Raw genomic sequence first — 25,765 nt, 5'->3', positions numbered from 1 at the left:
AAATCTGCCTCTCCCCTTAACTCCAAGCAGTCTGGCCAGTGGTCAGGGATAAGGATGAGTTGTCACCCAATAACACATGGGGGGCACCACATTTGGTACCCCAGCATAGCTTATTGGGAAAGGGTTGTGGGGAGCCCGGAGCTTGTCTGCTCCCCAACCTTCGCATCGAAACAAATGACAGTTTTCCATACGGACTCTGGGAGCTGTAGTTCTTGCCAAAGCAGGACAAGGTCTGAGTGGTCTGAGCTTATGAGAGTGCCCTTATGAGCGTCACTTAAAGTTTAAATCAAGGTGATAACAGTTTCTGAAAGACCAATAGCAGCTGATTATGACCTTCCATTTTTATCTCCATGGTCTTCAGAGAGCTGAAGGTTTGCACAGATTGAAACTACCGTATTTTTCGCCCTATGGGACGCACTTTTCCCCCTCCAAAAATGAAGGGGATTTCAAAATTTTCCTTTATTCCCCCCCCCCCAAAAAAACTAGGTGCGTCCTATGGGACAGAGCGTCCTATGGGACGAAAAATACGGTACCTTTAAAATCAGCTTGCTTCTCAATTTGGTATTGTGCATTTCCAAACATAGATAAATTTCTTTCACGTGCTGCAGTGTTTGAGGAACCTGAGAAGATATGAGAGTTGTACATGTCTTAACAGAATACCGGAATTGTAATTATCTAAAATGGTAGATGAACTTATGTAGTCATGGCAGAGTTACAGTGTTGCCCCGCAAGCTGAATGCCTCGCAAGACGGAAAACCCGCTAGACGAAAGGGTTTTCCGTTTTTCAATGCGCTTCGCAGGACGAATTTCCCTATGGGCTTGCTTCGCAAGACGAAAATGTCTTGCGAGTCTTTATTTTTTTCCGCTCCCCACCCCCTTTTTCTAAGCCGCTAAACCGCTAATAGCCTTTTAGCAGCTAATCCGCTAATCCTTGGCTTCCTTGGGAGGAGGAAGAAAATCCAGCCGCAAACACTGATCCAGCAAGTGACCAGGAAGAGGAGGAGCTGCCTCAGGGCCTAATCCAGAACTCCCTGCTTCAGCTCCCACATGCTCTGGTCATGGAGACTTTGTGGGAGGTGAAGCAGCTTCTCCCCATTTTGCATTCTGGAGGTTCCCATCTCTGCTCAACACAGCTTTTCAGGGCTGTCATGGCTCACATCTTAGGAACTGTGACATGTCTTTTCATGGACATCTGACCTGGGGAACTGGTGGGGTATATGTCGGGGGTCACCAATGTTTTCCAACCACTGGACACATTTTGATTAAAGGAAAGTGTTGTGGGGGTGTGGCATAACACAAAATGGCTGGCGTGGGGGCAGAGTTTAACACAAAATGGTTGCCACAACCAAAATACAGTGGTACCTTGGGTTACATATGCTTCAGGTTACAGACTCCTCTAACCCAGAAATAGTACCTCGGGTTAAGAACTTTGCTTCAGGATGAGAACAGAAATCGCGTGGCGGTGGCGCGGCAGCAGCAGGAGGCCCCATTAGCTAAAGTGGTGCTTCAGGTTAAGAACAGTTTCAGGTTAAGAACAGACCTCCAGAACGAATTAAGTACTTAACCCGAGGTACCAGTGGTACCTCTGGTTGCGAACGGGATCCGTTCCGGAGGCCCGTTCGCAACCTGAAAAGAACGCAACCTGCGTCTGCACGGGTCGTGATTCGCCGCTTCTGCGCATGCACGTCATGGCATTTTGCGCGTCTGCGCGAGCGGCGAAACCTGGAAGTAATTCGTTCCGGTACTTCTGGGTCGCTGCGGGACACAATCTGAAAACACTCAGCCTGAAGCAAATGTAACATGAGGTATGACTATAGGGGGGAAAAAGATTTAAAAAAGACATTGAAAGGGTGTGGACACCCCCAGTAGCTGTCCCATCCTTTGGTAGGCAGGGGGCACCTACATCAGATACCACTGTATTCCCTCACAGAGAGATGCTGTTTGCACCTCTCCTGTGTTCAAAAGGGCTGGGTGGGTGGGAGCCCAGTCCGGGCATCCAGTCAGTTGAGGCATGTTTAAGTGAATGTGTTCAGCAGGGCTGGTTTTCTAGAAAAAGAGGTGCCAGAACTCACCAGGAGCTCCTCCGTCATTCTCTTAGGATGGCAGTGGCGCCTCCCTGAGAGCTGCAGCTGAACAAATGTGCTGTGTGGGCAAGGCCAAGCAAGGAAGAACAGAGAAAACAGCCTCTTGAGGCTTGTGGAGTTTTGAGGGGATATTTTCAGAGACCTTTCATGGGCTCTGGCCTGCAGATCCCAGTGTATATGACACATATTTAGTGGACAGTGGAGGGCTACTCAGATTGAGAACCAAAGATATTTTTGTTGTTGTTTTGTTGTTTAGTTGTTTAGTCGTGTCCGACTTCGTGAACCTAGGGACCTGAGCACGCCAGGCACTCTTGTCTTCCACTGCCTCATATTGGTAGCTTCAAGAACACCGTCCCACCATCTCGTCCTCTGCCGTCCCCTTCTCCTTGTGCTCTCCATCTTTCCCAACACCAGGGTCTTTTCCAGGGAGTCTTCTCTTCTCATGACGTGGCCAAAGTATTGGAGCCTCAGCTTCAGGATCTGCCCTTCCAGTGAGCACTCAGGGCTGATTTCCTTCAGAATGGAGAGGTTTGGTCATCTTGCAGTCCATGGGACTGTCAAGAGTCTCCTCCAGCACCATAATTCAAAAGCATCAATTTTTTGGCGATCAGCCTTCTTTATGGTCCAGCTCTCACTTCCATACATCACTACTTGGGAAACCATAGCTTTAACTATACGGACCTTTGCTGGCAAGGTGATGTCTCTGCTTTTTAAGATGCTGTCTAGCAGCATGTTGACATTTGGAGTATTGAATAGGAAGGCAATGAGCTTTGTCTCCAAATAAGCATAGCCTGAATTATGTTGAAGACAATGCCCCTATATGGCACTTGAGGGTGCAGACCCACAGCAAGCGAATAGGAGCTATGCACTGTGCTAGGTTGCAATGTTGGAATATTCACTGCGGCCTCACAGTGCTATAGTGCAAGACATTATTTTACACCCACCCACCCACCTGCTGTATACCCGGAGGTCTATAACCCACTTCCCTGCATTAACCCAGAGGCAGCCATTTCTCATTCCTGGCAGTTCACATCTAACCCCAGCCTTGACTCTCTTGGTGATCTTAGGCAAACCTTTCCCCCTCTTTTTTAAATCTCACCCCCCTCCCAAAGGAGTCCAAGTGAGCAAACAGCAAAATCACTGAAAAATACTTTTTCTTTTTTAAACAAACCAAATATCTTCCATGTTAACATTAATCAGTCCATTAATATTTCAAGAGTGCCAGCAACAATGTCTCTCAGCGCTGCCCAATGCCTGAGTGAATAGGAATGTTTTAAAATTCCACTTAAATGTCAGTTATGAGGAAGAGAGTTTAACCTCAGCGGAGAGGGCATTCCATAAGTGGGGGACCACTACCAAGAAGGCTCTGTCTTGGGTTGGCATGTGACAGGCAGCCATCAGCGCCAGCCACACGGCCTCCCCTGCCAGGCGGGGAATGCGAAGCAAGATGACATTGGAGGTGTTTGGGTTGCAGGCTATCGAGAGCTCTGTGCGCTAGTTTGTTTAACTGCAATCCACCGTGGTGCGTGCTTATATTTCTTGCATGTGTATTGTGCTTTCTTTCTTTTTTTATAAGTATTTTATTGGATTTTACAATAAATATAAAACAACAAAAAGTAGAACACAACACAACAAAAAATAGAAAAATACAATGACATAACATATAAACACAAAACAGCAAAAAACATGAAAAATAATAATAAATAAAAACAATCTTTATCCTCATTATATTCTTAGCATTAACTTGTGTCTCTGACCTCCCCAGACCTTCCTTCTCTGTATTCCAGATCATATATTCTGTCAGCAAATTCCTTCCCTCTGTCTTAATTTAATTTTGTCATAATTTTAATATCTTAATATAAACACATTTCCATGTGTATTGTGCTTTCAGGCCTCTGTATCCAAACACACCACAAGTGTAAGAGGCCGCCTTTTGGGTGTCTGTTAATTTGAGGAATGGTAATCCTTGGGCAAATACCTCTGTGCTGTTCTTAAGAGGCTGGTGTGCACTAAACGTGTGCCCCAAAAGCTGAATTCTTTGACGACGAATGTGTTGTGCTAATTTGCCTACTTTGTTTTTTGTTTACTATTTTTATGTTAGGCATAAAAGGGGAATACTGCTCAAGCTCAGCCCTGAATAGGAGGGGCTGTAAGTCAGTGGGAGACCTCATGCTTTGCAGGCAGAAGATCTCTGGTTAAATCCTTGCTGTCTCCAGTTAAAGGATCTCTCTCTTTTTTTTTTAATACTATTTATTAGATATTTTATACTTATAAAAGAAAGACAGTAAAAGAAAAACAATACACAAATTCAACAAACAATACATCAACAACAAAAAGAAATAAAAAAGAAGAAAATACAATACAACAATACAACATAAGAAAAAGAAAAAAAACACAAATCCAAATTTTTATATCCAAATCTTTCATTAGCTTATTTCCTCGACTTCCTCGCATCTCCCTTTTTTGTATTCTGGTTCAAATTATCTGGTTCAACAAATCCTTTCCCTCTTCTTCAATTTAATCTGTAATTTATCAAACACAATTTAACTTTCAATTTCCCAATTTAACACATTAACACTTAATGTTCATATAATTCTTAATAACCCTTCTGCTAAAACCATATAACTTCATTCCAATATACTTCTAACATTAATTAATTTTGCAGTATTTGTGTAAATATACTTTAAATTTTTTCCAATCTTCTTCCATCAACTCTTCTCCCTAGTCTCGGATTCTGCCGGTCATTTCCGCCATTTCCATGTAGTCCATCAGTTTCATCTGCCATTCTTCCCGGGTGGGTAGTTCTTGTGTCTTCCAGTACTTTGCGATAAGTATTCTTGCTGCTGTTGTAGCATACATGAAAAAGGTTCTATCTTTCTTTAACACCAATTGGCCGACCATGCCCAGGAGAAAGGCCTCTGGTTTCTTCAGAAAGGTATATTTAAATACCTTTTTCATTTCGTTATATATCATTTCCCAGAAGGTCTTAATCCTTGGGCACGTCCACCAAAGATGAAAGAAAGTACCTTCCACTTCTTTACATTTCCAGCATTTATTGTCGGGCAAATGATAGATTTTTGCAAGCTTGACTGGTGTTAAGTACCACCTGTACATCATTTTCATTAAATTCTCCTTTAAGGCATTACATGCCTTAAATTTCATACTGGTGGTCCATAACTGTTCCCATTCAACCATCATGATGTTGTGTCCGACATCCTGTGCCCATTTAATCATAGCAGATTTCACCATTTCATCTTGAGTATTCCATTTTAACAGCAAGTTATACATTCTTGACAAATTTTTAACTTTGGGTTCTAACAATTCTGTTTCCAACTTTGATTTTTCCACCTGGAAGCCTAATTTTTTGTCCAATTTATATGCCTCCATTATTTGCTAATAATGGAGCCAATCTCTCACTCTATTTTTTAATTTTTTCGAAACTCTGCAGTTTTAGCCTGTCTCCCTCTTGCTCCAAGATTTCCCAATATTTTGGCCACTTGGCCTCCATATTGAGTTTTTTCAATGCTTTCGCTTCCATTGGTGACAACCATCTTAAAGGATCTCAAGCAGGAGGGCAAATCAGCACCTTGGGCTGCCTGAGGCCCTGGGGAGCCACTGCCCACTGCAGTAACCCACTCTGCATCAGGTGGGCCAGTGGTCGGAGGTAGGGCTGGATATTGGACTATTCAAGATAGATTAGGTCAAGTGAAGCTCAAGTATTTTTAAGGCATTAAAGTTGTGGGGAAACATGAGGTTTGGTACTAATGTTAATTAATAGAAAAGTACTAACTTAAATAATTCATTACTTTTTAAAAAAAGTTATTTTTAAAATTACATCCTTCCCTCAAAGAACCTCAAGCAACATTCATTGTTCCCCTAGCCCCTTTTATCTTCACAACAAGCCTGTGAGGCAGGTTAGGTTGAGAGATGGTGACTGATCCAAGGTCAAAGCAGCCCTTTTCCAGTTGGCACTTTGAACAGGGCTTCTCCAACGCTTTGCAAGCACCGTCAGTCAGCCGCAGACTCCCTGGAGGGCAGCTGGCCTTGGCTTGGCTGAAGTGACCCGACAGGCCTAATGAGGTCTAGAGGCTGGAGGTTCACTGACTAAGCAATGACTCTTCAGGGTTTCAGGTGGGTTTTCCCCAGGCCTGCCTGGAGATGCCTGCAGAGCAGATGCTCTACCGCTATGACTCTTCCCCAAAGGAAGATGCCACTCTATAAATGAAGCTAGATTGGCATGCAAGTGGATAAGGGCATTCTCAGTGGTGGCTCCACAATTGTGAAATGAAATGCCATGGCTCATCTGGCAAGCCCCCTCCGGGGTAGGTTTTAAGACCTGCCTTTAGCAGCTACTTTAACCTGACTTGCAGAACTCCACCATTCTTGCCAGATTTTGCTGCATTGGCATTGTTTTCGGTATTACAGTGGTACCTCGGGTTACATACACTTCAGGTTACACACGCTTCAGGTTACAGACTCCGCTGTACCTCAGGTTAAGAATTTTTCTTCAGGGTGAAAACAGAAATCACGTGCGGTGGCAGCGGGAGGCCCCATTAGCTAAAGTGGTACTTCAGGTTAAGAACAGTTTCAGGTTAAGAACGGAGCTCTGGAATGAATTAAGTACGTAACCAGAGGTACCACTGTATTTTGAAATAGTGTTTTGATATTTTGTGGTGGTTTATGGTCTTAGATCGTGGCTTGTAAATAGCTTTGGGAAGAATTTTTCTTGAAAAGCCATATAGGTATATACTGTAATTAAAGAATGCATTTCTGCCCTGGATCATAGGGCTCTCATAGCACAATTCTATACATGTTTACTTAGAAGTAAGTCCAACTGAGTTTAGTTGGGCCTGTTTCCAAGAAAGGGAATACAAGCCTTCAGCTTCATTTAACTGATCTTCATGCTCCGAAGTCTGGTCTCAAATTTGTTAGATTTATATCCTGTCTTCTCAAAGGAGTGATGAAAGTTAGAGCACATATATGAGGTGATATTGCTCACTAGAGAGTAGATCTTCCTAGTTCTGTTGATTATATGGACTTGTTTCTAGCACTGGGAGGGCACCTCCAGAACCACCTCTGCTTAGGTTCTCTTGTCCTTGCCTTGAATGAGTTGGGTTTTGTGGCCTGGAATGTTTGTCTTCCTGGCACATGAGTATGGCATGAGTGATGCCACTGGGTTCTTTCCTCCCCGAGGTCCTGTGATAGGCAGTAGGAGCAATCACAACTATAACGTGCATATTTGTGGCAGCCTGTTTTGACACTGATTTAAGTTGCTGGTTATGGTCATGGGCAACAATTAGTTTTCTGAAACATTCTGAATTGTAAAATAGGGTGATTTCCATTGGGTAACCTGCATCAGAAACATTTCTGCTGTCTGAGAGCAGGGGTCACCAGCCTTTTTGAGCCAGGAGGCCCGTTTGGAAGTCTGAGAAAGGGCCATGGGTGCCAGTCACAAAATGGCTGTGTTGGGTGTGTGGCATAACACACAGTGGCTGGCATGTTTAAAATAGAGCAGGAAAGGAGACAGGAATGCAAAATGGTGTGGGTATTGCCCATCAATGGGGAGGGAAGGCACCTTAGCTCTTTGCACCTCTCTTCTGTTCAGAACAGGTGGGATGATGGTTGTCTAGGTGCCAGGCTGGCGACTGCTCTCCTAGAGAATGATCTAATTTAGCATGTTAATTTTACTTGTATTTAGTAAACAAAACAAAAAAAATTGAAACTGAAAGCTTACTTCATATTATGCTTACAATAACGTCCACTCATTGTGTTCTCTTCTGCATTGGAGCCTTAATATAGCATGATGACTGCTAGATTATTCCAGGACAAAAAAATTAATGTGGATCTGATCCTCACTCCACAAATCTGATTGGGCCAGATTTGGAGGCTTCAGTGGATGTTGTTGGATAAAGCTTAGACAGATTGTGAGTGACAGGGCCCAGGAGGAGCACATGATGTTGGTGTGCATCAGGTCAGTCTTTTGGATGAAAGATTATGAGGAGCCCCACAAAAGAGTAAATAAAAATATGAAAATGTGTTTAAAAGCAGCAGCCCATTAATGAAGATGGACCAGAGGTTAATGGATACCATGAATAAGGGTCCTATCCTCATCAGTTATAGTCCTGTCCTCATCAGCTTTATAGTCCTGTCCTCTGGATTTTTGTCCCATGTTTTGCAACATTCTGTAGCAGTGAGTTCCAAGGAGCATTCATTTATTGTTGCTAGAAGTTTTGTTTTATTTTTGCCTGCTTGTGCTCCAAAATATTTTGGAATTGCAAGTAGTTGACCCATTGGCCCAAGAGAATAAAAAGCAGGAAATGGGTACATATTTGGATGCAGTTGCTCTGCTTTTTCTGTTTTGAGCACCAGCCTTTTATTGATATTGAGCAGATATCATCATCATCATCATCTTATTATTTCTACCCCGCCTTTTTAAATTTGGGAGTTTATTTCTTGGGGACAGTTTGACTCTTAATTGCATTGTCGAGCTTTCAATTAGTCCTTGCAGACACTAATTCTGTGCCGTAGCATAGGTTTGAACTGATTGGTTCAAAATTGGGAAAGGAGTACGACAAGGCTGTGTATTGTCTCCCTGCTTATTCAACTTATATGCAGAATTCATCATGCGAAAGGCTGGACTGGATGAATCCCAAGCCAGAATTAAGATTGCCAGAAGAAATATCAACAACCTCAGATATGCAGATGACCCAACCTTGATGGCAGAAAGTGAGGAGGAATTAAAGAACCTTTTAATGAGGGTGAAAGAGGAGAACGCAAAATATGGTCTGAAGCTCAACATCCAAAAAACGAAGATCATGGCCACTGGTCCCATCTCCTCCTGGCAAATAGAAGGGGAAGAAATGGAGGCAGTGAGAGATTTTACTTTCTTGGGCTCCATGATCACTGCAGATGGTGACAGCAGCCACGAAATTAAAAGATGCCTGCTTCTTGAGAGAAAAGCAATGACAAACCTAGACAGCATCTTAAAAAGCAGAGACATCAGCTTGCCAACAAAGGTCCGTATAGTTAAAAGCCATGGTTTTCCTGGTAGTGATGTATGGAAGTGAGAGCTGGACCATTAAGAAGGGTGATTGCCGAAGAATTGATGCTTTTGAATTATGGTGCTGGAGGAGATTCTTGAGACTCCCATGGACTTCAAGAAGATCAAACCCATCCATTCTTAAGGAAATCAGCCCTGAGTGCTCACTGGAAGGACAGATCCTGAAGCTGAGGCTCCAATACTTTGGCCACCTCATGAGAAGAGAAGACTCCCTGGAAAAGACCCTGATGTTGGGAAAGATGGAGGGCACAAGGAAAAGGGGACAACAGAGGACAAGATGGTTGGATAATGTTCTCGAAGCTACCAGCATGAGTTTGACCAAACTGCGGGAGGCAGTGAAAGACAGGAGTGCCTGGCGTGCTCTGGTCCATGGGGTCACGAAGAGTTGGACAAGACTAAACGACTAAACAACAAAGCATAGGTTGCTCCACAAGAAAAGGAAGATTTGCACAAAGAGTTTTAAGTGCCCCATTCTTCCTGGCTGCACCACCTTGGTTTTATAGTGGAGTAGCTGTCTTGTGGCAAAAATGAAGTGAAATCCAGGGACTCACTGAAAACTAACCAATGCCTTTTTGTATGAGGACTTTGGAGTTGGTGACTGTGTCAACAATGAATCATGGCCTGGTAGAGTTAGAAGGGACCCCCAGGGTCATCCAGTCCAACCCCTTGCAATGACAGATGGCCACCCAAGCTCTGCTTAAAACTGCCTAGGAATGAGAGGCCACTGTTCTTCCTAAGCATTTTCCACACTGTTTAATGAATGACGATTCGCTGCGCTGCTCTTGACAGAAGGGGGAGAGGACAGGTCTCTGCCCTGAGCGGCTTGCAGTCCGGGGCTCACCTGCTGATGAGGAATAGGACTCTTGAAGCCGCCAACGCTTCTGTGGGCTGAGACCTTGAGCTGCAGCCTGTGCATCGCCATGGGGCGGGGCCACCGAAACGGAAAGTCCCGCCCCGCTTCCCCGAGCTGGGAGGGCGGGGCTTCCCTTGCCTGGGGCTTTCATCATAAAAGGAGGCAGGTCTCCAGGTCAGGGGGCGTGGCCGACGACCGACCGCCTCCCCGCGCCAGCCTATCCGGGCGCGCGGTGCCTGTGAGGGGCACAGGCCTAGCCCAATGGGGTCGCTCCGAGGGCCGGGCGGGGCCCTGTGCGGCTTGGAGGGGAGCGGAGTGGCGCTGAGGAGGTTTTTGTTCCGGGCCCGGCCGCCGCCATCTTGTGTCCGAGCGGGTCGGAAGAGGAGGAGGAAGCGGCAGCAGCGCGGAGCGGTGACTCGGCAGCAGCGGCGGCCGCGGCGGGGCCTGACACAGCCTCATTGGTAACGGCGGCTGGGGGGGGTCGCTCTCGGCTTCCTCGCTCACCATTTCCATAGAAACAGAACCCGCCCAAGGATGCCTGTCGCCATAGAAACAAGGACTCTTCCCCCCGCCCCCCTCCCAGCCGCTCCGGCCTCGGCCTTCGGACTCCCTCGCAGCCCCTCGGGCTCCTGGCCTCTCGCTGCTCCGTAGAAGGGGCGGCGGCCCGCCCTTGAGGAGCCCGGCTGGGAGGGGCGGCGGCCCTTCCGCGTTTCTGTGTCACCCGCCTCTGCCTCGTGTTCGCTTCCTTCAGAAATGCCGCCCCCCGCCACTTGCCCCTTTCCTGCCAGAACCTGAAAGGAGCCCCCCCCCGAAGCGGGAGGGTGCGGCGCTTCCTTCTCGGTCCTCGCGTGACGCGCCTGACCGGGACGCCCCTCGCGGAAGCCGGGAAGCGCCTGCGGCCTTAGCTGCTCCGGCGCCGCGGCCTCGCTTCTTCTCTTTTCCCCCAGGATGGAGGGGGCGGGGATTGCAGAGAAGAGCCAGGATAAAACGTCCAGGGGGTCAGTCAGCTGGGAGCCATGGGAGCAGGCAAGTGCGGGGCGTGCGGGGGACGGGGAGCGTTTTAGCGCCTCTCCTGGCGGGGGCGAAAGGGATTCATTCCAAGGAGAAGGGAGCCCGGGATCTCTGGATACCCCATCCTTACCATTATTGCGGAGGTGCAAAACATGGGACGAGGCAAATAATAGAGTAACAGCTCTTTCAAGCTTGCCTGGAGATGGCATGCCTTTGAAGGAAGCTCGATTTGGGGTGCGATCTGCTTTAGTCTCGGAAGAGAAATTTAAGCTGGTAAATAATTGCAAATGCTCATCGTTATTGGTTACAGGGTTGTGAGGCTGTACAGTTTTCACAAAACGAACCAGCAACTTCTTTTGCTCGGGTGTCCTCCTGCATAGAAATCCACTTTCCTGCTAGGTCTCTTTAGGCTGGAGAGCATAGGAACTCAGGATTGTTGCCTCTTTATCACTGATCCATATCCCTGTAATATATGTATTGCAGGGCAGTTTGAATGTAGGTCTGGCAGGCTGTTGCCCAGAAGGAATAGTGCCTGACTTACCCTGAGCAAGAGGTTAAGTCGGGGGTAGGCAACCTAAGGCCCATGGGCCGGATGCGGCACAATTGCCTTCTAAATCCAGCCCGTGGACGGTCCAGAAATCAGCATGTTTTTACATGAGTAGAATGTGTGCTTTTATTTAAAATGCATCTGTGGGTTATTTGCGGGGCATAGGAATTCGTTCATTTTTCCCCTTCAAAATATAGTCCAGCCCACCACATGGTCTGAGGGACAGTGGACCGGTCCACGGCTGAAAAAGGTTGCTGACCCCTGGGTTAAGTGGACAGTTGCCTTCCTTACTATGACCCTTTATTGGCATCCTTTGTTAGAATGGGCTCCAGGGTGTAAGATAAATGGCAGCTGGTTGGGTGTGGCTCGAAACAACTGAGTGTCAAAGTTCTGCGAGAACTTGCAACATGTTATATGAGTGACCTGATTTTCTTGATCAGTAGTACTGTTAACTTATGGCTAACCTCAGCCAGATACAGTATAGTCTAAATCTATAGAGGGAGAGTAAGGATCTTAGCTTTATTCTCAGAAGGGTTTGTAGCAGGAAGGCTTGGAAAGGAGTAGAACTTCATCCTTGCTAAGGAATCATCTGACAGTTCCATCTCATAATTCTTTCCTCTTACCAAACTACTTGGAATAGACTGTTTCTATCTCCCCTAATCTTGAGTGATCAGTGGTCTGCTTACAATAAGCAAATAAGGTTGGTGGAATTTTATTCCTCATCCTTGGTACAATTGAAAGGCTTGTGTGCTAAAGTTGCCAGACTGAAACCACATTTCAGAAGAGTATATGTCTTACTCTTCTAGTATCGCAGAATTAACATTTTGGCAAGGCACAGTCATCTTAGCTAGCCTCTTTTGCTGTCCAGGTTCCAGATGGCTCAATTAGAATCTTTTTTTTAAAAAAAATGTACTAGTCAAATGATGTTAGTCCCTATTTATTAATATATTAATCCTGATTAAAAGATTGTCCTTGACTAGTTGGAATTTTCAGATCAACTGTTTTCTCCAACTCCCACCACAGTTTGCATTTTGATTACGAGGTCTGGTTATCACTTATTAGTTGACAACCGTGTTCAGTGTGAATGGTTTCTGTTTAGCAACCAGCTACATGTGCCAACTTTCAAAGATCTGATTCCCTGCATATGGTCAGCCTCTGCAAATGGGCACTCATGTAAAAGGAAATAGCCACAGTAATATCAGTCAAGTATGGAAAGGACTAAATCACGTCCTTTATGCGGGCGTTTGGGTCACTCTCACTCTGTTTCCTCCCTTGTCTTTTTGTAGCATTTGCCTGGATGATCAGTTATGACCTGGAATATTTTTTGGCTTATTGCTTTTCTCAGATGCCAGGTTCTATCTGATGTGCCTTATCACATCACCCCAAATGGGTCTTGTGTCAACATGATTAGTTTGGTTTTGCCATACCTAAATTCAAGGTGTAAACATGTTTTTTCACATTGGCCTAAGTGCCTGCATGCTGGTTCTACAGTCATTCAGATTAAACCGTCTGGCTGGCTTACTTGTGTTGAATACTCCATCTGGGGTTCAAATAAGAGTTAAACTTCTTCAAACATTTCTGAGGAAGAGTACCATACTATTGGAGCTCTTATGTTTCCATCAGGCTGGTTTTTATCAGATAATAATATCTCATACACTCTTGTTTCCCGTGATGAAATAGCATTCGGTGCTGGGAGTGTTCGACCAAGGAGTGCCCAGGTTGTCTTTCAGTTCTTGCATTTAAACCAATTGGAACTTGAGTTTTCCTTTATTTTTCTTCAGTAGTTAATTGTTTCGACGTTTTGCACATGAATTTATTTGCTGGACAGCATATCTGCCACAGAATTCCTGGATTTGTGAAGCATTTTGGGGTATTGCCTTAGTTCAGGGGGTGGTACTAATCAGGTTTGTTATCCTTTGTAAATTGAGGGCATCCTAGAGTGTGCCTGACACTCCCCTGTTGCTTTCAGTTGCTGAGGTAGATCAGTAATGCTCAAAAGTTGTCCTTGTGAGAAACCTGCTCTCTATGGCTGACCTTTTAATCAGGGGCTGATAAGCTTCCAAAGGATTCCAAGGTTCATAGGAAAACTACTGGGCGAGACTGTCGCTTGTTCCAAACTCAAGACTAATATACCCCTTTGCAGTTTTCCCTATATGGTGGTACCTCCCGTTGCGGACGGGATCCGTTCCGGAGCTCCGGTTGGATCCCAAGGTTTCCGCAACTAAAGTGACCGCTTCTGCGCATGCACACACGGTGAAATCTGGAAAAATACTTCCGGGTTTGCCGCATTTGCATCCTGAAGGATACGCAACCAGAGGTGTGTGTATCCAGAGGTGTCGCTGTAATCTGTTTTATCTTTGGGGTCTATTGTTGCTGTGCTAGAAATATGCTGCAACATTGGATAAGGTGAATAAGAAGGTGGGAGCTCTTTTTGGGCTCTCCACCAAATGATTACATTGTTCAGTAGCCTTTTAATTCAATTGGATGTGGTGGACCATGCTAGAGTTGCTTTCCTCATTGGAGATGCACCTTCTTAAACAATAGTCACACTGAAAATTGCTGAGCTCACTGATTACCTGCTTTTATTAATCAAAGAGCTGACTGCTGTGGTTTTTGTCAGTCCTCCCTGCGTAGAGAATGCACCAACTCTCTCAAAACCATAGTAAGACTGAAACTTATCAGGACCATGGACCCAAGTAAAGACAAGCTTTTGCATTAAACTAATCTAAGTAAAATAAGTTTCTCAGAAAGTCGGAAGGGAATTTTAATTCTGTTTAACTTCTAGACGACAGTATAGCAAGATTCCTCATCAGTCCCTTTTTAATTGCTTGTTGTTGTATCTGGATTTGTGATGCCAGTTTCTTGGTTCCCGGTACTGCAGCATATTACCTTCTCTGCATTAGCAGGACATGTGGTTTAGCTTATTCATATGAGATTGAACCTGTTTTCCATCTACAGATTCTCCTGAAGGCAACTGATAAAGTACAAAGAACCTTTAATCTGTCTCTCTCTCTGTGTGTGCATATATTCCAGTATGTCCCAAATCTGTGAAAGCCAAAATTCCCCATCTTGTTTGATTTTATTCATTTGCAGAAAATTAACTACAGCCCAAATTTAGAAAAAAAACTGTGGTGGTGAACAAAACAAAATTACATACTTGGATAAAAGTACAAAAATGCAACAAATCACTAGTTCACCTCCCAGAGAAAGCATGGGTGAACAAGCATGGGTGTTTTCGGCAGTTGCCTCCATGCCAATACAGTGGTACCTCGGGATGCGAAGGCGATCTGTTCCGGAACCCCGTTCACATCCCGAACAGAACGTAAGACGCGTCTGCACATGTGCAGGTCACGTTTCGTCGTTTCTGCGCATGTTAAAAGTCCATAACTTGAACAGTTAAATGGTTTCTGTAAATTTTGTCGCACTACCTGGACACCTTTTAAATTATGTCAATAGACCAGGTCAGATTTTGGGCTGTTTTGCAAGTTTTGAGTTTGCTGGCAGACGATTTATTCTTTGATCAGGGATTTTTTTTCTATTCTAAAGCTTTCTCTTTCTTCCTTTTACTATATCTATATCTATCTATCTATCTATCTATATATATATATATATATAAAAGTAGAAACTCTTTGAGGTCTCAGAATCCTTAATGTGAATGCACATGGTGTGTCCATTAAAAAAATAAATTAAAGCATTGAATTTAAAATACACAACAAGGCATTAAATTTTACATCTTTATGTACCATTTATGTCGTGGTGTGTATCCCAAATTTAACTGAACTGAATTGGGTTTCCGTTTGCATGGAATGGCTTCTATTTTGGTTATGCCTTTAAGCTTACCGTTCATAGGTAAGATTCAAAAATTAATCCCATAAGCGGAAGCCTGTGCAAGAACTTCGACTTGTGCAACAGGGATTTCCCCCTTCTATCACCAACACCCTGAAATTGGCTCAGGGTGTTAAGAAGAACCCCCACCCCAGAACAGCGTGCCAGGGAGAAGTTCTTTCTAACAAGCCCAAATGATTGCACCAATGGAACAATCGCTTTAGCACAACATTGAATTCCACCCAACATGTATTTTGCCTTATTGCAGAAATAGTTTAAATTATGTTCTTGTTTGTCCTGAGATGCTTATGTACTTTATATCCTAGCCTAGAATTCCCTTTGCTAGCTGTTAAGGTACCTCAGTTCTCTTTAAAAAAAGAAACGAAGTTCGCTTCAGCCCCATTTCATTTTCTGTTTTAGTAAGCCCTTTCTTAAAATATCCCAGCCTTAACCTATAGTACCCCAAGACACAACAGATAAGTCCTCATGTCCTGCCCAATCCTGTTTCCTGTCTTCTCTTTCCTTGTCCTCTAACCTTTTAGATCTAGGTACTCTTTTCTTGTGTGTCACATTCTGTCAAAGATTGAGCAAATTGTAGATTGCTTTGCCTCTTGGAAGGCTGCATTTGTGCTTCTTTCTGACATGTCTTTCAGATCCTGGTTTTCTCCTGGTTGAAGAAATGTAGTCACTTGTCACCAACTTGCTGTGTCACTGTTGGCTTCCTGTATGGGGTGCAGAGAGGGTGTAGCTCTGCAGAAATGCAAGCAGTTGTTTATGCTGTGGGAGTATAAGGACAAAGCTGCAACTGGAGTGCTGGAACCCAGGCTACTGTCCCAGCTTGTCTGTTTCGGGACCCAAGAATAAAAGCAGTACTTGTGGATGAATTTAAGCTGCCACTGTACAAAAGAACTGGCTCAGATTCAGGACACTGGGCACTGGGATTGGTGTTCAGGGAGGAAGTAGAGATGTAGTGGTCTTTCCCTTCATCACCACTAGTTTGTGATGCTGGATGGTATTTCTTCTTCACCTCTCTTCTGCCTGCCTATGATCTCTCTATTAACAGAAGGTAGTTGATGGTCTGTTGAAAGATCATCGGCCAGTTTCTAGTGGACTACTTGGTGCCTGCCAGGAAACACTGCAAAAAATTCTGAGCTAGGTGTACCTTGGGGATGCTTGTGTCCTGAAGCAAGTATGAATACGCAGGATTGCTTTGTAAATTTTTGAAATGCATAAATGGGAATTTAGGTCAAAAGAAACAGTAGACAAAACAAGACCAAAGTTGACCTGCCTAGGGTTATATGAAGAAACTTCATTGAACTCGGTCCACTTGGATAAATTCACACATTGTAAAAGCTAATGAATTATCTCAAATCAAATAAGTGTAACTGTATATAATTCTAAGAGGTTTTCAGTATAAGCTGAGATCCTGACCATAAACTCCTAGGGAATTAGTCCTGCTGAATTCAGTGGGGTGTACGGTAATTTCTCAGTAGGCACATATTAGGATCTACCTGCATACCTCCAGTGGCATAGAGATTATTACCATTATCTCTGTTACATGGTGTGACCAAGCCCCAATTTTCTACTTAGAGTTCTTTGTTGGTCAGCCATGTCTCTACAAAGTCTCCCTGTTGGGAGAGGTCTTTGGACCTATAAAGAGGGAACTTCATTGCATTCTGCTTTTCCTTGATCTTCCAAGCCCATTGCTTGGAAATTCCGAATGATCTAACCTCTGCCAGCTAAGGCTGATTGTTTCCCAGCTGACTCATATCCAGCCCCTCCCTTGCCAGCCCTGTCTGTGTGACTTATGATTCTTCCTGTACTGAGCTGGAGAACTCTGCTGGGAGGGAGCAGCCTAGAATGAGGTCATGTGGTTCAGATGTCCACATTGCGATTTAGCAGCTTTACACAGTGAGTTAGTCTAGGCCAGATTTGATGAAGTGAACATGCATGAGGGCCGGTCAAAGTTGTTGAGCTTTTTAAAGGATTGCTCCCCTGTAAAATTATTGGGTTAGGGTTATTGGGTTGAGCTTACATTTACACTTCAGTGTTTAGGAGACAGAATAGAACAGTGTCTGTGGTCAAAGTTCAAAGAAACAAGCTGTCCGTTATTAGTGGCATCTCCTTTCCTGGGCTGCTTCAACTCCTGAGGCTCTACAGCAGCCTTTGTCAACCTGGTACCCCAGGTGATGGAGACTACAACATCCAGCAGCAGCAGCTAGCATTGTCCATCCACCTATCTTCCCATTTTTGTTCCACCTGTCTCCAGGGAGATCAAGGCAATCTACGTGGTTCTTCTCCCCTGCCCTCACTTTAACTCTCACAGGGGAGCCATGGAAGGGAGGGGGGAGGTAGGAGAACGGGATGCTGCCCCGAGCGCCCCCCCACGTGATCTTCCTGCCCGTCAGCTGTTTCCTCCACCACTCACATGGGCACACATTACCCGCTCCCTGGAGCGTCCAGCAAGGGTCGATGCTGGAGAGCTGCAGCTCTCCGTCAATGCTGAAGAAAAAGCAGCAAGATCCTCTGCGCTCTGCTTAAATGGGGTTAGGCCATGCCCCGGCTGATCAGATTGGTCGACCAAAGGAGTGACACAGGGGAGAGCTCCATGACAAGCCCGCAACACCATTTCCCTGATGAAGAGAAATGGCTTTGGTGGAGTGTTGGCTGCTGGGCAGAACAAGATGAGCAGCAGGTGCTCAGGGACCGCAACAGATTCATTTCTCATAATTGCTTGGGGGGGCGGAAGACATTGACCAGCGGAACGGATTTGGCCCCCGGGCTGGACTTTGGACATGCCTGGTCTAAGATTTCCTTCTCAGTAACAGCAGGCAATAGGGGGGTCTTTTTATGTTGATAATACAGGACATTTGGAGGGACACGGGTGGCGCTGTGGGTAAAACCTCAGTGCCTAGGACTTGCCGATTGTATGGTCGGCGATTCGAATCCCCGCGGCGGGGTGAGCTCCCGTCGTTCGGTCCCAGCTCCTGCCCTCCTAGCAGTTCGAAAGCACCCATAAGTGCAAGTAGATAAATAGGTATCGCTTTATAGCGGGAAGGTAAATGGCGTTTCCGTGCGCTGCGCTGGTGCTGGCTCGCCAGAGCAGCTTCGTCACGCTGGCCACGTGACCCGGAAGTGTCTTCGGATAGCGCTGGCTCCCGGCCTCTTAAGCGAGATGAGCACGCAACCCCAGAGTCGGTCACGACTGGCCCGTACGGGCAGGGGTACCTTTACCTTTACAGGACATTTGGTAGCACCGAACTTCCTAAGCCAACACTTTGGGAAATCTGTGAGTGCTGCAGCATCATATTAACTGTTAGGACATACTAGTGAGTACCTCCAATGGAATAGCCTCCTTTGTATAACCTAAAAGGCCAGTGGTATCAGTCCTTCAGATGAAGGAGCTGCGTGTCCCATTTGGCAGCAGAGACCTGCTTAGGACTAACATCGAGGGGACCTTCACTTTTTATGACCCATTCATTGCAAGAGTCAAAAGGTTTTGCTTCCTCTCACCCCTGCTTCACATGAAATGACAGTCTTGTATACAGTGGTGCCTCGCAAGACGAAAAGAATCCGTTCCGTTCTGTGAGTCTCTTCGTCTAGCGGTTTTTTCGTCTTGCGAAGCAAGCCCGTTAGCGGATTAGCGCTATTAGCTGTTTAGCGGCTATTAGCGGCTATTAAAGGCTTAAGGGATTAGCGGATTAGCTGCTAAAAGGCTATTAGCAGCTTAGTGCCTTAGAAAAAGGGAGGAGCGGAAAAAAACCCCAGGAATCGCAAGACATTTTCGTCTTGCGAAGCAAGCCCATAGCAAATTCGTTTTGCGAAGCACCTCCAAAACAGAAAACCCTTTCATCTAGTGGGTTTTCCGTCTTGCGAGGCATTCATCTTGCGGGGCACCACTGTATTGGGGCAGAGCCAGAATTCTGCTGCCAGAAGCCATCACAATTAAAGGACTTTGTGCCTTGCAGGCTATAGATCAAGCCTTGTATTCTTAACAAGTTGTATTTTCCCCTTTACTGCATTCAGATGTCCAGCTCGCCGTTGTCCAAGAAGCGTCGCTTGTCTGATTCAGAGACGAAGACGGGTTCAAACTGCTCCTCTGGCAAATCCGTACAGACTGATCTGCGCGAGGCGCCTGCCAACGTAAGACTTTGCGTTGAGCCCATTTCTTACATCCTGATTCTTAGTGGGGAAACTTTAGTATCTGTTCCAAGGAGAAACTAGGTCAGACCCCACAGTCTTGATATTAGTAAAGGGTTTGTTGCCATGATGGGTGGAACAGAAAAAGGGTCTGTTTGTCACCAGGAACTTCTGCAGCATTTGTACAGTGTAGTTCTGCACCATCTTTTGGGTGGAGGGTGGGCCACCCTGTCAGGGCTGAGGGTGAGAAAGATTTGACTACTGTAGTTTCTTGGTGCAGCAGTAATTTACCTTTTCCTCTGAGGTGACAATTACACAAGAGAAAACAAAAGGGCAGCCTCATTTAGATGCAAACTAGACATGCCCCAGAATTTTGCTCACAGACCTCTTGCAGCCATGACAGTGCAGTCATCCCCACCTTCCTCCCCTTGTAGATCTCAGTGGGAGTTGTTGGGAACCTTGTTATCTGCAAGCAAATGTTCAAGGCAGCTATCGTAAAATCAGCACAAGAACTCAACACTCCTATAAAATGTAATAGCTGGTTGGGACTGTCTCTGAATATATTGGAAATCAGTATTTACTAGCCAAACATCCTGCTTCTACCAACTGTTTGGAGCCTTCAGTTATGCTCAATAGCCCAGCATCACAGCCTTAAGCCTCAGGCTTTTGTGTAGATTAGGTTCTCCTGCCCTACCATAATGTGTGCAAGTAGCAGGCAACCAGCAAGAGAACCCTTCTCCTTATTCAGCAGGTGAATTTGGAGAATAAAGGCACCAGCTGCATGACTTACAGCTGCCTTCATTCGTAATTCTGGCTCAGGTCTTGATTTGAGCTGGAAAGGCCTCAAACTATACAGCTGGAAATTCCATTAGTGGGATAAGATTATGTGAATTGAATGTATAGGCATATATATAGCTTGGTCCCAGCCTCGACTAGCTGAGCTGAACTCCTATGTACCTGTCCCATTTGCTGAATGTCAAATATTAGACGGCCAATATTGTCAAATGCTACAAAATAGTTGAAAGGGTGGATGGGTTTGCAACTCTGCTTCCTGACCATGGGCAGCCTTAGCTGTTCCCTTTAGAAACAGACTGTGCATGTTAAGTTTTTGTCAGCAACCAGGAGGCCTGGAAATGCATGTATTTTTTTAAAAAAAGAATGCTTTGATTTCCAAAAAGCTTCAATAGTCATTGCATTTTGTACTAGTCAGTATTCCACTTATTCTGTGGTACAGTCAAATAGCTTGAGAGGAAAACACTGTGTTGGTGCAAGTTCTGCTAGCGATCACCCTCTTTCCTTTCTTTTTTCCAGGGTATGGCCAAGAATGGAAATGAAACGGACATTGATGAGGGTCTGTACTCAAGGCAGCTGTAAGTACCAGAAAGGCGGGGGGGGGGTGTCACCATTACAAAAGGAGTTGTGGTGCTATTCTTCTGTGGCTGTTGATCTTCAGCTGTTTTTCTGCTGCTGAGAGGCAGCAGTTTCGGGGCAAGATGCCTCGGGTTTTGGTTGGGAAGGCAAGGCCCTGAAATTAACCCTTTGGGATTCTTCCCTCCACCCTTTGTTCTGAGCAGATATGTACTGGGCCATGAGGCCATGAAACGAATGCAGAATGCCAACATTCTGGTGTCTGGCCTGCGAGGACTGGGTGTGGAGATCGCCAAGAACATCATCTTGGGAGGAGTGAAATCTGTCACAATCCATGATCAGGGTGTGGCTGAGTGGTCTGACCTCTCTTCCCAGGTAGAGTCCTCCTGCATTTACCTAAATGGCCTAAAGTGTGTTCCTTCTGGTAGGCATACTGCTCCATGCATTTCATACTCTTTCCCCTCACTCTCCAGTTCTACCTGCGTGAGGAGGACCTTGGAAAGAATCGAGCTGAAGTATCCCAGCCTCGACTAGCTGAGCTGAACTCCTATGTACCTGTTACTTCTTACACTGGGCCCCTCAGTGAGGACTTCCTTAGCAACTTCCAGGTACTGTAAAGCAGGATGGCAGCTTATTGATAACTGGTTTTCTCTTCATAGGGGAAATGTCGGCTTGGTTTTCAGAAGAGAGGAGGGTTAGATAGCAGGATATAATAATTACTTTTGAACAGATCAAGGGTCCATCTAGTCTAGAATTTTGTCTTCAGCAGTGGACAGCAAGGTGCTTCTGGAATTTCAGAGAACAATTCAGTATAACAATAGTGGTTGTGATACTTTGTCCCCACCATCTAACATTCCAAATGGCATTGCCCCATACATTAAGGTTCCATTTAATTATCAGGGCTAACAATGTGACATGCATCTCATTTGTACATATACCGAATGTCATCTTCCTCTCCATCTGCTCACGTAGCTTGCGGAGAGCCGTTTTGAATCTCTTTAGTCTACTTGGAACTTGGCCATCATGAACTGTTTGTCATTTGGAGGCCAGGTTCCTTCACTATTTCCTTGACTCTGGATAGTTTAGCAATCTTAGATAACACAAGTCCTAATACAAATCCTTGTGAAGAGGCAGGGGCTGCACTGCTTACTTTAGAGCTCTAGGCATAACTGCTGCTGCTTTTATGTATACATTTCCATGTTTTCTGCTGCAGTCAGTCTAATCCTGTGGGTGCATATAGCTTTAAGAGCCAGCTAGCCACAGGAATTCACTGGTGAGAGATTCTAAGAAAAGTAATATTACTGAAAGCAGAGCTTCTTAATTCTCTGTGCCATAGAACAGAGTGGAAAAATCAGTGTTGTGGAGAAAAGCCCTCTTGTTGTTTAGCCTTCCTGTTCTGCTAAACTTCACTCTAAGAATGAGCCGGTACAGAGCTCAAGATCTGTGGTGTTACCAACAGCGGCAGAGTGTTTGTTGCCTAGAGTAGCACTTAGAAGGATCTTTTGTCCCTCCTGCAGGTGATTGTGCTCACTAACTGTCCCTTGGAGGAGCAGCTGCGCATAGGTGACTTCTGCCATGTCAAAGACATCAAGCTGGTCGTGGCCGATACAAAGGGCCTTTTCGGGTAAGATGTAATTCCAGCTCTGTTCTTTTATCTCTGCTATAGCAACCCTTGACCGTTTCCTTTGGCTGGGCTCTCCATCCTGTCTAACATGGGCAGCTATGAGAGTTCCAGTCTTTATAGCCAATAACATGTCCAGCCCAGCCTTACTGCTTAGGGTATTGTTGCATCAGTGACAGCACTGAGAGTTGGGTTGCAGTGGAAATGGCACTATTGGCCCCTCACCCTGTTTCCTTTTCCTTACAGCCAGTTGTTCTGTGACTTTGGTGATGACATGGTTGTGACAGACACTAATGGGGAGCAGCCGCTCAGCGCCATGGTCTCCATGATTACCAAGGTAATTCCTTCCTGAGGCCGGAAGCCACAACTATTTCCTGTAATGGAGATGTGCAGTCTTCCTTATAGAGGGCACATGTATGCATTGCCTCCTGCAATGTCTTGCATTGATTTCGACTGCGGGTGTCCTTGGAGGTTTTTGTGCAGAAGTTGGCCAGCTTCTGTTAATGGATGCTTTACCTGACATTCCTGCATAGGACTAAATGCTCCCCAGGGTCCCTTCCAACTCTACAGTTCTGTGATTCCCTTGTTTCTGTACAGGGGTGCCCTGGAGAGGTAACCTGTCTGGATGAAGCTCGGCACGGTTTTGAGACTGGCGACTTCGTTTCCTTCACTGAAGTTGAAGGCATGAAGGAGCTCAACAACTGTGAACCAATGGAAATCAAAGTGCTTGGTGAGACCCTGTTGGTGCCTTGACTAAGCAGAGCAAGTCTTGGATGCCACTTGAATGGGATGCTTGCTGGGTTTTAGGCTCTCTAAGTGTCTGCAAAACTACCTGGATAGATATTAATGCCTTTCAGTGGTGTTCTAGCATTTACTTTAATTATTTGGAATTTTAGCCTGCTCTGTCCCCATATACCCTAAGAGGGTTACAATAGATTAAACATGCCAGAAACAAAAAATGTACAATTAGACAAATGTTAATTCTGACCATCCTCTTTCTTGTCCGCTTTCATGATTGTCTTCCTAAGAGCCCTTTTCTAACCTAGACACAGCCTATCAATCCCTAAATCAACAAACATTCCCATTCTCTAGCATTCCATCCCTAAAACAATCATGCAATTTAAGTCTCCTCCTACTGTCTTACACCTGAGAGCACACCATTCCCTTCACTCAAAACCGTATCAACCCCTTTACACATAGGCATAGAATAAAATTCATTTCACAACCTGTTCATGTCTCCTTTTTTTCTGTTTCCTCTGGTATATGGAGACATAACACTTCTCTCCTTCCCCAAATTATAATTTAATCCTATTAAAAGGATTGAAATATCTCTTCCATACTTTTATTATAGAGTGTCCCCAATTGCAATATTGGCAGAGCTGGCCCTCTGGGTAGTTCTACACTCAGAGGCTCAAGAGGAGTGGCAGCTCAGGAGAGGGTCTTCTCTGTGGCAGCCCCTCAGCTGTGGAACTCCCTCTCCACAGAGGTGCATCTGGCACCTTCAGTGTACAGCTTTTGGAGAATGCTGAAGGAGTGCCGCTTTGCTTTTGATACCAGTAGTGTATATTTTTTGGGCCCACTTTATTTTTGTGATGGTAAGCTGTTTTAAACTGTGTTTAATATTGTGTGTTAATGTTGTAATCTGCCCTGGGACCTTAGGGTGAAGGGCAGGTAATAAATAGTTGTACTAATAATAACATTTTGACATGGTTGCTGGAAGCCCTGACCCAAATACCGTTTTATTCCTAGTTTGATTTCTCGCATGAGACTGACAAAAACATGTGTTCTCTCTCTCTCCTTCTCTTTCAGGCCCCTACACATTCAGCATTGGCGACACCTCCAACTTTTCAGACTATATACGTGGTGGTATTGTCACCCAGGTCAAGATGCCAAATAAGATTAGCTTTGTAAGTGTTGTTGCTGACAGACTCTGACTTTTTTGCAGTGCTCTTGTGCTGGAACAGCCTGGTCCCCTTTGGGCCACGTGTGCCATTCCTTGGGAGGCATCATGATCTGGAGCTATCGACTCTCCCCTTGGCCATAGAAAATTGGAGCCATGAAGTGATCTTACGCACTTCCCATTTCACTGGATTGATAGTGCTGCCCCAATTGTAGTGAATGTTCCTATCTAGGGTTTTGGAATGTTTAACCTACAACTGCAGTGAATGTGGCAGTATTGAAGTTCCACTGTTTATATTGGATAAAGCAGGTGTCTCCATGTTCAAAGAGAATATTCATCTGCTTATCAGGGCACACTTTCTCACTCTTCTCTTCCAGAAATCTCTGCGCACTTCTCTGCTGGAGCCAGAGTTCATCATTACTGACTTTGGCAAGTTTGACCGACCAGGTCAGTTGCACTTGGGATTCCAGGCCTTGCACGAGTTTCGCAAGAAGCATGATCGTTTCCCCAAGCCCCGTAATCAGGTAGGCTGTTCCTTCTTGGTGGTAATGTGGTACCTTTATCTCCATGATTAGAAGTTCTCTATAGCTGCAGCTGCTCATACTAGCCACAGAAACCCCAAGTTTTGTAATAAGCAGAACTTCCCTCCTGAGAACATTAGTGCAGATAGCATTTTATGTAAAAAATTCTGACATTATATCAGGCAACTCAATTTTGCTTCATTTTGAAGCTGAGGGCCAAACTTGTTGTGTCATGTTAAATTCACCTCTTCACCATTAAAAATGAAAATAGCATCTGTTTGAGGCCGATAATTATCCTGACTGCAGCAGATGGAGAGGAGTTTGTTGCTTTCCTCCTTCATTACTTGCATTGGGAGAAAAGCTCCTGTGGGCACTACTTGCACTTCAAATGCAAGACTCAGAGTGTCTAGTTTGGCCCTAACCCTTTCAGTTTTTGCACAGTTGCTGTTTCTTTTCCAAAAGGTATTGTTCAGGCAGGGAGTGGAAATGGAAATGGGTGGTATATGGGAAAGAAGATGTGATCATTATTGTATGTAATGTTGTTGGGGTTTAAGTGTGTGCCTGTTTAGTTGTGAACCCTGTCGATGTGAATTGTGCATCCAGAAAAATACAATTCTACACGTGTGATTTTATCATTTTTAGTTGTCTTCATCGTTCTGGCTTTATTACTCAAGTGGAGGGGCAAGAAGTTATGGGAGGGTACTTTGTGCTCTATAACTTATTCAAAACTGCCTGTGCCTCTGTGCCAGGACTGGTCGTTGTCCTCTTCAGATCACCACACAAACGCTTCTTGTCTTTTATAACTTTTTATTGCGTATTAACAAAACAATCTTAT

The 25,765-nt window shown here is 45.1% G+C and overlaps 1 protein-coding gene across 3 annotated transcripts in view; it reads left to right on the top strand.

The window, feature by feature from the left end:
- UBA1 (ubiquitin like modifier activating enzyme 1) overlaps positions 1–25,765 on the top strand; it is a 44,857-nt gene that overhangs the window by 9,339 nt on the left and 9,753 nt on the right. Inside the window, exons 1-10 of one of the 3 annotated variants that reach the window (XM_083420961.1) lie at positions 8,705–10,458; positions 19,407–19,523; positions 20,832–20,890; positions 21,095–21,263; positions 21,362–21,496; positions 22,406–22,512; positions 22,756–22,846; positions 23,107–23,239; positions 24,319–24,416; positions 24,787–24,933. In XM_083420961.1, coding sequence (XP_083277087.1) covers positions 19,407–19,523; positions 20,832–20,890; positions 21,095–21,263; positions 21,362–21,496; positions 22,406–22,512; positions 22,756–22,846; positions 23,107–23,239; positions 24,319–24,416; positions 24,787–24,933 — 1,056 coding nt within the window. In that variant the 5' untranslated portion in view covers positions 8,705–10,458. Of the gene's footprint in view, positions 1–8,704; positions 11,024–19,406; positions 19,524–20,831; positions 20,891–21,094; positions 21,264–21,361; positions 21,497–22,405; positions 22,513–22,755; positions 22,847–23,106; positions 23,240–24,318; positions 24,417–24,786; positions 24,934–25,765 lie in introns of those variants that run through there. The other 2 variants (XM_083420960.1, XM_083420959.1) reach the window with 2 other exon arrangements.

Source organism: Podarcis tiliguerta (genome assembly GCF_965153285.1).
Source record: "Podarcis tiliguerta genome assembly, chromosome: 17".
NCBI lineage: Eukaryota > Metazoa > Chordata > Lepidosauria > Squamata > Lacertidae > Podarcis > Podarcis tiliguerta.
Note: the sequence above shows the minus strand (reverse complement) of the source record. Positions and strands in the feature narration are given on the sequence as shown.